The 14,930-nt window shown below is 34.9% G+C and overlaps 1 protein-coding gene across 2 annotated transcripts in view; it reads left to right on the forward strand.

Annotated features, from left to right (window-relative positions):
- Nucleotides 1-14,930, forward strand: part of ZFHX4 (zinc finger homeobox 4) — a 183,732-nt gene that overhangs the window by 150,037 nt on the left and 18,765 nt on the right. For both annotated transcript variants that reach the window (XM_028518599.2, XM_036031037.1), the window contains exons 5-6: nucleotides 2,171-2,239; nucleotides 8,593-8,709. In XM_028518599.2, the coding sequence (XP_028374400.1) occupies nucleotides 2,171-2,239; nucleotides 8,593-8,709 (186 nt within the window). The remainder of the gene's footprint in view (nucleotides 1-2,170; nucleotides 2,240-8,592; nucleotides 8,710-14,930) is intronic.

Genomic DNA, 14,930 nt, shown 5'->3' on the forward strand with positions numbered 1-14,930 from the left:
CATACAAACTTAATAAGTTGTCATTGTTTTATTTTATTTTCATGTATCTTTAAAGACAGCAGTCATTTGGTCCAGCTCACTGAAGCACCACTGATGTTCTATTTGAACAAGTCTGTTTAATATGTGTGTGTAAAAGTTCTTTGATAATTTATTTATTTTTTTGCTAGAAAAAGTAGAAATAAATGGTTTTACACATACTCGTATATACATATGTGGCAGGAATTACTGTCTTTTTGGTATTCCTTTGTTTCAGGATATATGGTATAGATTAGCATTTTAAATAAAAGTGTCCTAGGTGACTTTGGTATGCCTCACTCTGTCTTTAGCTGAGAATCTATGATGATGAAAATTTTTGAGGAAATCACAAATAATTGGGGTGCTGTACAGGGATCATGTAATAAGTTACCTCCATACATCATGATAAGTGCTGAAATATGTACATCCTATATCTTGAAACAGATGAACCTCAAGGTGATAATTTTATAAAGCATCTCAGAACCTCAAGACTCTAAATTCAAAGCTCCTTCAATTATAACAAAAACAGACACTAATTCCTGTCACATACATATAAATAAGCTAATTGCTATGGGAGCATGGAGGAGGTGACAATTGCTTTGGGTTTTGAGAGCAGAACCAGAGTTTAACATGAGAAAACAAAGACATTTAAAAATTTTAAAAAATAAAAGTAACAACATTGAACAAAGGATAAAGGCACAAGAAGTCTCAAGGAAGAAGATGGGCTTCTTGAGTGACATATTGAATGGACATCAATACTGCAATCTATGTGTAAGTTATTGCTGGATTTATAAGCAAGGACTAAAAATAAATTTTTCCTTTTGGGAAATGTAAGAGATAGTTACAAGAAAACAAATTTTTGCTGCTGGTGGTGGGAGGGCACTGAGTGTTTATTATGATTGTATTATTTTCAGACAGGTTACCACCAAAGGCCGAAGGTTTTGTGAATAGCAGGAAAAACAATTAGTAAATGTAATAATAATGCCTTAGTTGCACTTCTATCTTCAAGGTTAATTATTTGCTTAATGAAGGACTTCAGAATCAAGCAGAGATGCTATTGCCTAGAAATATTAGATAAACATGAATCTCTTTGTCAGTGTAAGAATTGTGTGACCACCTTTTTTAATCTCTCAATAAGGTTTGGCCTTTTCTCACTTGGGAGACCATATGACATTTGTATTATTTTCTTTTGCAATTGCTGATTATTTCTACAATTATAGCTACACTTCACAAATGAGAAAACCGAGCCTTAAAAGGTAAAGTGATATACCCAAGGCCCATATCTAGAAAATGGAAGAGCCATGATTGCACTCATGCAATTCTGTGTTCTTGAAAGGTAGCTCTTGGCATATAATGAGAGATTAATTGGGAAGACAAGGCCTTTGAGGTGAAGAGATTGCTGTGGGGGCTATGAAATTGTGAAGAGTGAGAAGATGATGGAGGAATAGAGAAGCACAAGTGACAGGGAGCATTGTAAAATGGAACCAAGAGCATGTGATGATGCAGTGGGGAGAAAGAATGAGGTGTTGAAGGTGATTTCTGAGGTCTACTTGTTTTTTTCTAGATTTTCCTACAACAGGGAATGTGATGAAAATAATGATTTGTGTTGTTTTGGGTTGAGTTTAGCAAGTCAGGCTGTTGTTGGTACTTGGCTGTGGAGCTCAGAAAAAGATTGAAAATGTGGATTTATTGATAACATGGATGTGTTCTTCAGGTTTTCTTAAGTGCTTCTTTTTTGGGGGTTCACATAAGCTACCATATATTGAGATTTTTTTTTTCCTTTTTTGCTACCTTGACAAAGAAATAAAAGCATACTCATAATTTATGTAATTTGCTATTGCCCTTGTAACAGATAACCCCATAATGTAGGCATGGCCAGATATCCAGTGGGTAAAAATAAGAATGAGCCTTTCCTGCTTCCATATTTGATCTATATCATTGTGTTTGTTGTGTGCTGCTGATCACTGAGAATTTGATCTAAGCTCATCCCTGTGTGGATTCATCTTGCTAACCACTGCTTACTAGGTTGTAAGGTGTGCTAGAGCCTCCCCTGAGCTCCACCGGATGCTTATCTCATTGAAAGCCAAATTTGGGTTCCTGTGATATTGTCTATGACTGCAGAGCTGATTACCTCTCCCTCTGATGTTTTCTGCAGAATCTGCTTCTTTGGGAGCCAGGACCTGTGAGAATGACCTGACGGAGCAGCCTCTGAGAGCAACCTCAGGTAACTGGTATCTTCCTTCTCAAAATCGTGTCTGTTGTACCTAAGTGAGTTACAGTTGTTACTCTCATAATTTATGTAATAAATGAATCTCTGAAACCATTCCAATTAGATCTGATCACATTCCTTATACAAATAAGTTAATAGCAAAAGCAAATATATTTATATATTTGGACACATATGTAAAGTAACTTCTTAAAGAATGAGTAACATCTGGTGGATAATTTCACATCTGCATTTATACACTATGAAGTTTCATTGAAGTGGTCAGTTTTATATAAAGTATGAGCCAGTAAGCCAGATATTATTTTTACACAATTAAAACAACAGTTATCTTTGGTAATTAAAGGGCTGATTAGATTTTGTGTAGCCATGTCAACACATTTACTAGTCCTGGTGCTTTGTGTGTATATATGTATGTTAAGAAATGGCAGCTATGCCCCTTAGCTGCATTATATTCAGATAATTTAAGAGGAAACTCACCCATGTTGCTACAACACACCTCATTTATTTCTGCTATATAAACATGATCCCAGTTCCAAGATTTATATATTAGAACAATAATGTATTATATAGAACAAAAAATTATTATAAAGTCCTTCACATTCATAATGGGGTATTGAAACACATAAAAAAAAAACAGTTCACAAGTGAAAACATTCCTCCAATATAAAGTCAGGATTTCCCTCTTAAAATCAAAGTTTTCCTTCACCTATGCATGTCTCATGAAAACATTTTCATTGTATATGTTATTTTTCCCTAAAGAGCATATTTAAGATAAAATAGCACAAGCCCAATTTGCCTTCCCCACCTTAAACCAATCAAGATTTTACTAATGACCTGACTGAAAAAGGCCAAAATCAAGACTATGACAGAAAATGTCAAACAATAAAGATACATTTCCTGACAACACATTTCTTTATTGTTTCTGTTTACAAAATCTCCATCTTCTCCTCAGTTCTCTGAAGCTTTATACTCAGGTGCTCCCATGCCTTCTGGGTATTTCCATGGGGATGTTCTACAGCGAAGTCAAATGTAACAAGTTCCAAACTGAATTTCTCTTTCCTGCAAAACTATTTCTTCTCCTTTTCTCCATCTCAATTGATGACATCATGCCATAGACCTACTCATCCCAAGTAGAAAAACTAGGAGCCATCAACTTTACTCAAAATATTAATGCCAGGGACTCTTGGGCATAAACCATGAATAAGACTTTTGACAATATTTCTACACAAATAAGTAAGTTATTTTCAGATCGCAGTAAATGTGATCAAGGAGGTAGAAGAGGTAATGTGGTGCCAGAACAGGGATTGCCAAGTGTGGTCCCCGGGAGGAGGGTGTGATAACATCTGTTGAGCAGACCCAGATGTGACACTGGATTTCACAGCGTGGAAAGCATTGGTGGTTTTGAGAAGAACAATTGGTGTGAAGCTGGACTGGAAGGGTTGAGTAATGAATGTGATTTAGTAGAAAGAGAAAATGCAAAGACTCCCAAAACAGACTGAAACCAAACCAAACAAACAAATACTCCTTTTTAAGTTTTATTGAAGGGAAATAGAGGAGTGGCAGAGATTCTGGATGCCTCATTTTCCTTTCTTAATTTTGCTTCCTAAATTCAGTGTAATATTTCAGCTAACCTGTACTATAACTTGTACTATAACCTGTCCCCACTGTATTTCAGGCACTGCTCCAGGGGCTCTGGCACAAGGAGAAACAAGATAATCACTATTTTCAGTAAATGTGCAGCTATTAGGGAGAATAGGCAGTACATGGGTAATTTCCACATACTATGATGAGTTGTTTGAGATTCATGTACAGAAAAATAGAAGACAATTTTATTCAGAAACATTAACCCCAGTTCAAGATTCAGGGAACACTTTTTGGAGAAAAAATAATTAATAGTACTAGTAATAACATATCTAACATTTTAAATTATTAGGCTCTGTGTTGACTGATTTTTATATATTATCCTATAACAAATCTATGAGATTGGCATTATTAATTCCATTTTGATAAGTGATAAAACTGATAATTCCCAAGCTGGGCTTGAAGGAAAAAAAACCTGTTATATACAATAGAGAGAAATTGTCCTAAGTAAAACAGGGAAATATAAAGTATGTATAGGAAGGGGGCATTGATAAGATTCACATATTTCTAGAACAGTAGTTCATGCAATGTGGTCCTTGGACCAGAAGCATACTCTTTACCTGGAGGTAAATTCATAGGCTTCATTCTAAACCTACTGAATCAGAAACTCCAGGGGTGGAGCCCACCAATCTGATTTCTAACAAGTCTTTCAGATGATTCTGATGGCATTAACTTTTTTGTTTTGTTTTGTTTTTGTTTGGAATATTAAGTACCAGGTTGGAAGTAAGGAAAAAATGATACTGGAGTGGTGGACAAGGACCAGGTATCTCAGAGGCACTTTTACCATGTACAGAAGATTGAATTTTTTTCTTGTAGTGAATCACTAAAATATTTTAAGTAGATCTAAGTAAATCATACAGACAATAGATCTTGAGGTTGGTGGTAGGACTGGATGGGGAGATGGTTCAGGAATCCAGGAAAGATTCTTCTTATAAGCTAGGTGTTTTAAGAAATGTTCAGTATATAAAACTAATGATGTTTAAGTTACTCTCGTCTGCTTCCTCTTTACATAGTCACCGCATGAGCTAAAAAGTGTGCAATGTTTTTCTTTTAGAAGACTCAGAAGAGAAGGTTCCCAAACTCATTTTGTAATAAAGTCACAGGAAGCAAGCACAGTTGGCTGGTGCGTTGATCATATGTACATCACTAGAGTAGACATGTTTAAACCTGTATATTACAATTTTTAGAATAAATTAATAGTGACTTCTAATATTTTTATTCAAATGAAAATACTCTAAGCTAGTCATTCAAAACTTGTCTTTTAAATATAGTTTGCATACATGTACAAAACAGCTTATAATATCATTATTTTAGCCATGATGAAAGAAATGCTAGGGGAAATTAATTGTACTGTAGACTCCAGTGTTATTTCAAAACTTTTAAAAATAAAAGTGCATTATCATTTGTCTGAAAACTGGTGAGTTCTACTGGACCCCAATGCACATTTTAAACTTAAGTATATATATATATATGTGTATGTGTGTGTGTGTATAATAAAGTTTAATATATGAATAAATATTGTATTTTTATATTCCATGAGGTAAAAAATAGATACATATACTGTGAATACAACAGTGTTATGAAATGTTATAATACTTTTATTATTATTACAGGTACTATATTAGTGAAAAAACTTATTGATGAAAATGAAAACTGCATCATCACCTTTGTTTTGGAATTTTGTGTAATGGAATTTATGTAATTTCTTTTAGTGCTGAAGCCTCCATTTAATGCCTTTAATGTCACATTATATATATATATATATATATATATATGTGACATATATTACATATATACATATAATATATATGTGACATTATATATATGTGTGTGTGTGTGTGTGTGTGTGACATTTGTAGGAAACATATAGTTTCCTACAAAGTATCTTATACTTAATGGTATTTTACAATGGAGGAAACTAGTACTTGAAAATTAGAACATTGCCTCTCCTCCCGTAACCCCAAATTCAATGTGTAGTTTTTCTAGAGAGAGCGGTTTCTCCACATTAATACTCCTGACTCTAAAGTCTATTTATAAAATGAATGTCAACTTTATTTCCAAAACTCTCCTTAAGAATGAAAGTGAGCTTTTTTTGGACTTGTATGTAACTTTATGGAGGATATAAGTTACCTTTTGATTATATTTTGCATAATTAAATTTTTGCAAAGTTCTATGGTTCCAAAGCGCCTACCTGTAATAAATAGCTCTTGCCTTCAAAACCACAAAACAGGTCTGAATTGCTTGAGCATTAGAGCTAATTGCCTGCCTATTTCAAAGGAAGAAACAGAAGAGAGGTGGGATGGGGGGTGAGGAGAGATCCTAGAAGCAGAGGCTGTGCGGGCAAATCCACCTCCAGAGGCTCTGAGTTGTGGCTTGGACTAGCTGGGCAATGTTATGGCCTCAGAACTGCTGTTTGCGATTAAGTTGATGGCAGAGGCTCTCCGTGCTGCTGACACAGAGGCTTTGTTCACATTCAGATTTCTCAAACTGTTGCCAGGGTCAGGCTGAGGTCAGACACCAGAGTGATGTATAGAGGAATATGTCTGGGAATTTCTCTTGCTCTTAAAACACATACTAGAAAATGAAGAATTGGAGACCCTGCAAAAAATCATCTGATGAGACCCATATTACACTGTAGTTTTTCTTGGAGCACCTTCATAATTTTCGTTTTCTTCTCCTGATGCCCCATGTTTTATTAATGAGAGTTACGATAGCCCTTACAATTTTATGTCCCCTCAAGATAAGGATACTGGTAGCCTGGTGACACTTCATTTTCCAGCCCTGGGGGAAAGGTTCAGTAAATCTACTCAAAGAAGTCTTGTCTCCTTCCCGGGGATGAGCTGAAAAGTAATTGCTATGGGCTGTCACGGGTAGCGGCCTGCCACTGGATGTCACAACACATGTGTGGACTTAGCAGAAACTATGGCCCCATCCAGTTATGATCTCAGCCTTTCTGCCTCCCAAGCCAAGCTGGCCACTGTCCTCACTCAGCCTGGCCCTGTGTGGGATGAGGGATCCTGGGTTTGAATGGTAATTATCAATGCCGGTGAGAGCAGGCTGGAGCCCTGAAAAGTGTCAATTCTCTCTTCCTAAAGTACAATTTCCACATGTGTTTTCCTGAAAGGGACACTTCCCCCCAATCCCTCAAGTGATCAACCGCCTCCACAAGGACTTCCCCACTGCTTTTGTGAGCAGCAAAGTGCAAATATAAAGCAAACAGATTTGTGTGGTGCCTTTATGGACTCACTGGTGGAAGCAAACTCTTATTTTGAATGGATTAAATGTCCTGTTTCCCCTTAGCTTTGGGGAGCTGCCTCTATTGAGCCCAGAACTGGCCCCTGTGCTGTGTCTTGCTCTTACAGTAGCAGAGCAGGCAGACCAATGAGACACTCAATAGTATTGTGTGTGGGTGTGTGTGTGCTCAGCTGCTGCATATGACAGTGGATATTTCATTCTGCTGTCAGAATGTTATTAATAAAACATGGGGTGTGGAGAGCGCCACGATTACCCCTTTCAATCACTATAGCATTTGCAATGAAAATTTTATGCAGTGTGTAATTTTCAGTTAATGCTCGACACTTAAAATGTCCATAGCAGCATTTTGTATGGTTATTGAAGGGTTAATTGTTTCATGTTCTCTGAATAAAAGCTCTGCTTATCAAAAGCAAATAGATGAGTGTATGCCTATGTGTCGATGACCTTTTGCCTTTCCAGGGTTAATTTATATGGTCATTAAACATTTTATGAAATTGAGTAGCCTGGTGCTTCAAATCCCATTTTACCTTCTTCTCCTAATTTATGTAATTCCTACCTGGACAGGGGAATATGATTTTTATTTTTTGTGCTGCTATGAAAACAGCATGCCATGCTGAGGGGAGTTGCAAGTGGGTTATCTGGCATTACTCAGATTGCTAAAAATTCATTAAAATGTGACATCAGCACAGTGAGAGACAAATGATCACAGGATGAAAGAGAACAGTGGGCCTTTCACGGATTAGTGCTGCACAGACCCAGCACAGAGGCTAACTGCATAAACAGATTAATCCACCAGCAGCGGCATAGCTAAGATTTACAGAATAATTAAATAGGGTTGAGTTACTATGAGGATTTCCATGTAATCTAGCTGGTGTGAAACCGTGAATGAGGTGTGGGGTGATGTGGTTGTCATAGAAGAAATAGACCTCCTTATGTCCTATGTCCTGTATAGCTCCCCCTATAGAAAAACAAATCCCAATGTAACTGAACTTTCAAGATCTCACTCGGACAAATTCCAAAGAATTTCTCTTGGGTCTGGGGAGTGAAGGCAGGAGTAACACTTGTCTTCTATTTAACCCATCATTATCACATTATTTCATGGAGAATTTTTTTTCAGAATTTGATTTGTTCTGCCATCTATCCAAGCCCATGGAATAGGGGGCCTAAGAGGTTCTACTCTTCAATTACAGGATGGCCTTACACCCATTTTTCAAGCTTTCCTAGCTTCAACTGTACTTGAAATGATTTCTTTTAACTTAGTACAGACTCATGTTCTCAATGGTTATAAAAGAAGTTGCATGAGATAAAAATTTATATTGGTAACATCAGCAGGGTCTAATATAGACTTGTCAGTAAATTTATGTTCTTTTTTGAGAATGAATGTCTGCAGATGATTCATAAGTGACCAAGTTTTTAAATGGTCACGTAGTTATTTGGTCTGCCTTTCTCAACAGAAGAACAAAGTGAGGAGGCAGAAGGACCTATTAAAGCTGCAGCAGTGGCTGAGGATGATGAGAAAGACACAAATGAGAGAGACCCTAATGAAGGCAAAAACTCCAGTAAAGACCCTGGTAAGATGTGAGAACCTTTCACCTTTCTTTCCCCAACCCCACTCCCCAAAGCAGCCCTTCCTTTACCCCACACCCATGCTTATTAAAAGCTTTTATTCATTTTAAACTGTCTAACATTCCCACTACTATTCATTGCATGTGCATTTTGCATGTGACTTCTATCAGTAGCCTCCCACTGACCTATTTTTAATCATAACCATCTGACAGAATAGATGTGGATAAGTTGAAGAATATTACAGGATGACCAGCGAGATTATTTTTTAATCAAATCAGTTTGTGTGCTTGTAATTTTAAAGCACTTTTCATTAATCTTAGCTATACTTGTGATTCTTCTGATAGCATATTAATTTTTCATAAGCACAGGATTAGATATCACTTAAGTATTTTTATCTAGTCACAGGCACCCCCCCAACAACATAACCCTAAAAATACATGTTATTTTCCTTGCTTTTGTTTTTTGACTACACTCAGGAATTTGCCCTTTTTAAGGGCATCTATTTGAGGCATTTCAAACAAAATCCAGTGAAAAAGTTTACAGGTGATTCAGCCTAAGAAAGAGGAAATATCATTGAAAAGGGATTAGGTGCTGGATAATTCTGATCTCCTAGAATAGACAAACCCCAGTAACGAAAGCTACTGTCTTTGAAAACAAACCCTGGTGTCATGACATTTACTTGTGCACAAACAAACCCTAGGCCAGCATCTGGTGTAAATACCTAAGGCTTTTTCTGTGTTTGATTTGGCAAATATATGACTTCATCTGTGCTTTGTATGTATGAGATGGAAATCTGTGGTCATGATGAATAAATATTACATTGGCTACTTTTTGCTGCACACCATACCTAGTTTTATTATGTTGGACTCACTCAAGCAGAAGAACTGCTGAAACAGATTCAAGCCTATTAGTTTTAGGTAGTCATCTATCTTTTCCTTGAATTCTAGTGACAGACTCATATAAAGAAGCTTGTTTTCACTATGAAGATATTGGGTTGTGCAAAAAGTACCATGTTTACCTGCAAGTTCATTTAAACCTGAATTGTCCCACATCTGTAATTCTGGCTTTGCATATTTTAGTTTTGCATTATTTTCAAAAATTATTCAAAGGGCTTCCCTACTCCTACCCCACACTCTTCAATGCTATTGCTCTCAAGAGTCCAGTGAGAAAGTGCCACTTCAATATGTGTTGAGGATATACTGGCTAACATATGATTCTAATTTGACTTAAACAAAGAGGATGTGAGGTTGGTATTGAGCCTAAAGCAATGCAAAAAAGATGCCATAGCTGCATGTTAGTATGCCGCCCTTGAGGTTACTGACTAGAAATGTGAAATACCTAGCAATCAGTAAGGTCAAGGGTAGTGCCATTTAAACTTCATTTGAAAAGAGTTGGAAATAGTAAGGAAGTCAGTTTACTCACTCTCTAGGATGGATCTCATCAAGGCTAGCTGCTAAACTATTTATTTCCAGACGGGCAGGATTCTGCCTGCATTCAGTGGCCTCTTTCTCACAGTGGTACCTCCCAGTCTTCTGAAGAATGTGTGAAATACACAAATAGCACATTAACATTCAGTGAGTGCTCACATAATACTCAGATATATGACATTATGCTTGGTTTTACCTATTAACACCCTGTAAGGATGGATTCTTGAAAATGGCTCTAATCCTACCATTGAGGGAAGAGTCTTACCTGGGACATACCTCAGATGCAGGTACCCTGTCTCCACCAGTAACATTCACTTCTCTGCCTGAATAATGGGCTCCCCACTCCCTAATGGCCCAATGACAGGACTCACATATAGGAGAGGATATGGAACATTGCATAATGGTCGTTTAAAACAAATTTGTATCCCTGCAGAAATTCCCCCCAGGTACCCTAAAGGGATAAAAATGGACTTTAAAACCAACTAAAAGCAGTTACTGAGGTGTAAATATTTAGCCTTGAAACCTCCCAGACTTCAAGACACTTCTTGCAATTGACAACATGCATTTTTAACAAAGTTTTCAGCTTTTAAATTGAATTGGGTTAAGTGAAAAAAATGTTACATGGATTGTTTCCCTTGTAAATATTTCTAAGGATTATACACCACTTACGTAAATATTGTCTTTTTCTTAGTATCAATTATAAATGTCTAAAATATGAGAACTTTTAAATTAATCACTATCTTAATGTGTTAGATGGGAAAGAGCGTGACCCCACTTCAGCGCAGAACTTTTTAGACAGGCAGGAACTCACACAGGTCAGAAAGACTGTGTTTGTGTAAACTGTTGTGTGAGTAGGAGATATTAATCTCCAGGACTGTAGCTTTCAAAATGAGGCTTGGAAATATACAAGTTATATTTGTTGAATATTCATTCATAATAGAAAAGCCTCCTAATGCCTCATTTATATTGTCATTTAAATCTAGTGCCACTTTAGATTAATTATAACCCAAATTATAGCTCTTTGCAGTATAAGAATTAATATAGAATTTATCCAGATTAATACATTTGCATTGAAAATGTAATATGTCTCTGCCATGGCTAAGGGGGCTACTTTTTAATAAGGGAGTAAATATAAAGAAGGATTGAAATTAACCTTCATTATTGCAATTAAAATTATCCTTTCATTCCAGTCTCATTAGAAAGAGTACTGTACTGGTAATTATAATTTAGAATTATTTGGCATTGAATAACATTTCTTATGTTCAGGTTTTAACTATTCAATCATTATCAAAGCATTGATTCAAAATAATATTCAAATAATATCTTAGTATTTTGTTTTATTGTTTTTCCTCAAGATTTGTTTTGAGTGTATGTGTGTTATTGGATTTTCCTCACTTGTTATGAGTATAAACTATTTTACAACCTTCTGTATTTTAGGGATTGAAAATTATTAAGTAGGTGGCATCCGAATTGAAATGAATTATATCATGTTTATATTGCAAGCTCATGCAAGTTAAATCTCATAACTGACAGATAATCATTGGCTCATCTATTTGTCAATGCTTACTTTTAATTAGACTTCATTTTTTAGTTTAAATATATTAAAAGGACATGTTTTTATGAGAATATTGTGATGTCCTTAATAACACAAAATGAATTACAATGTCACTTCAAAATTTTGTCTAGGGCATCAAAGGGGGTTTATTTCAAGTAAAGTAACACATATAAACTATGGGTAATCATAAAACTTAATCAAATTTTTCCTGAAATTTATTGGCCCTTATTTAATATACAAAATTTCTAGAATAAAACAATTCAGAAAAAGACCTCAAAGTTGAGTCCTTATAATTTACCAGAAAGACCGTAATACTTGAGAGAGCACCCCTTTGAAATGTAGAAAAGGTGCACTTGCATAAAATGTAATTTCCATCATTTTGCAAGTAATCCTGATGACCTGCCTTATCCTCAAGAGTCTGTTTTTATCATATGTTATTACATCTCAGCATTCTCTGCTTCCCTTTATCAATGGAATGCATTTCCAGGTGCCTTGCTATATAGCTAAGGGGCTCTAGCTATTGTTTATAACTTCCTTATGTAAAATAAAATGATCTTTACATAGCTCCTAGCTTGCATTAAGATCATGGTTTAACATATTTTTGGACCATAAGATGCTCCTAGCTTTTAGAGGAGGAAAATAGGAAAAAAAATTTGAAGTAAAAAACATTTTAAAATATTTAATAACATAAATAACATAATATTTCATGAATGTAAATTTAAACAGAACTCAACAGCAGCATTAACAACCATCATTCCTCCCAAATTTGGGAGAAGAAAAGTGCATCTTATAGTCCAAAAATACAGTAATTAACTAAATTAATTAGGCAAACAATTTTAAAGTTCACACATATATTGGGTGGAGGAATACTATAGCCAACAGTTATTGCAATGGCTATTAAAATGACCCTAACACCTAACTCTTATTTTCTTGATGCAGCATGAATTTCACTAAATTCAGAAGCAGCTATATTGTTAATGAATATTAGTGAGCATAAAAATAAAGTGGATTAATTTTACCAAATATGTACATCAATGTATAGTTTTAGTCAAATGTTTCATAGCTTGAAATAAATTTTTAATTTTATATAATATCAATGTTAGAATATATATGTTTATGATAATAAGACAATAGCTGTACATTTAATAGATTTAAAAGTTTCTGGAAGGATTATGCTATTTCTGATGTCCCATAGGGCCTGAAAACAACAAGAGTCATGGAAATTCTGCTTTAACTAGTGTGTGATGGTTTTTGGTAGCATGGGGATCTTGACAAGCTTATAATTTGGTTATGTCTGATTCTACCATGTACACAAAAGAATGATAAGGCAATATGACAGTGTTGTTTGCTTAAAGGAGCATATTCTTACTCAATAATGGGGACTTTTAAAAAAAAACTTCCAGTATCAAAGGAGAAAGCAATTGATAGGCATTTCCTGATGTAAATGACAATAATTTTATACAACTTGATCTAACACCTTAAGCAGTAAATTTTATTTGAAAGCACTACTTATCATATTATTTTCTTGAATGTTTATTTTTAACACTTTAAATAAAACAGCACAAAGTATATTCTGCTTTGAGAAAGAAAAAACTATTTTGATGCCAGAATTAATTTGAAATAATTCCTATTTATGACATATCTTTGGTTATCAAATACTTAGGTCATGTTTAATCAATGTGATGAAATTCTTCAGTCTCTATGTCAAATTTAAGTACATTCAAATACAAATGTGATCAATGCTTTTTTCAGATGTCTAAAAGGAATCTAAATTTCTCCAAGGCAAATGTAGATATAGGACAAAAGTACCCATTTGAATAAAATCTAATGTTTGTAAATCTAGAAATCCATGTAAGTATGTAAAAAGGTAACAGTAATTCTGCACCTACCATTATTGTCATTATGTCATTAAAATTCTGTCTGAATTTTGGTGCCCTCGCAGTCACGCTTACTTTTAAATTTCAGAATTCAAAATTCCTGAAATTGTTTATATGGTTTAAACATGCATCTCTGTCTAGGATAGAAAAAGGAATGTATTTTTAAATTTATCTTTACTTTGTTTCTATAACATTCTTGACCTTATTTTTTAAATTAAAATTGGGTTATTTTGCAATAAGGTGTAATTTGTTCATTTATATGAACCATATGTGGATTGAAAAAATCAAGATAAATCTTCATGCACAGCGCACAATCAGATAACGCTTAGACTCTATGTCCACTTGAGGTCTGATAGCAATCAATGGTTTAGCTTCATTGCATTTCAACATGTATTTGCACCCAGTTGTCCAGTGATAGTATCCTCCCCCTGAAAATAATTTAGTTGCAAATTGACTGGAAGATGGTGAAAATTGAAAGTTAAAATTAGAAATACTCATAATAAACAGCGGAAAAAAGGTCAGATGATGCCATGCTATCATGAGATTGGAATGGTTGGTAAATGAGGTTTTGTGTTTGTTGTGAGATGTATGTGACATGCCTACCCAATGTTGCTGTAATATCCACCCTTGGAGAGAAGATTATCGGGAAAATTGATGCTGGAAAGAATTTTCTGTTAGATTGGGAAATTAGAATCACACTCTTTCCTTTGATGTGTGTGAGGCTCCTACACATGACATCACTCATCTAGGTAAAATTTTAAACCCCTTTTAACACTGAATATTTGGATCAACCTCATAAAATAGTTGCCTTCTTGAGATTTGGACCATAATGGTATGAGTACAGCCAAACATCTAAAGCAAAGAATAAATCACAAAAACAGCATAAGGCATGTATAGTTAATATTAATAAAAATACTAATTTTTGTTTGAATTACAAATGTCCCTTCTAGAATTTTGAAATATTTTCAGCATTCAAGAATTTTAGAAAAGAGATAAGGAATTAAACATTAGCAAAAGTAATTCTTTTCTATGTTAACATTTGTGAATGGGAGTAGATTTGCTTTAATGGGATAAAGGCAGCCCGAGACACCAGAGAGCATGTTATTGATGAGTCTTTCAAGGTCTCCTAGGGTTATCTAAACATGAGACAGAAGTACATTTTAAAATATATTTATAAAGTCCACTTAGTAGACACAAAGAAGTGTGTCTTTTGCCTTTTAAGGTTAGCATCACTTAAAAGTGTTTGGTTCCTTTTGTGCTTCGGTGGCTTTAGAGTCAGCACCATATGAAAATCATAGAATCTTTCTTTCTTTGTTTTTTTAATATATTTTATTGATTATGCTATTACAGTTGTCCCATTTCCCCCT

Source organism: Phyllostomus discolor, chromosome 7 (assembly GCF_004126475.2).
Source record: "Phyllostomus discolor isolate MPI-MPIP mPhyDis1 chromosome 7, mPhyDis1.pri.v3, whole genome shotgun sequence".
NCBI lineage: Eukaryota > Metazoa > Chordata > Mammalia > Chiroptera > Phyllostomidae > Phyllostomus > Phyllostomus discolor.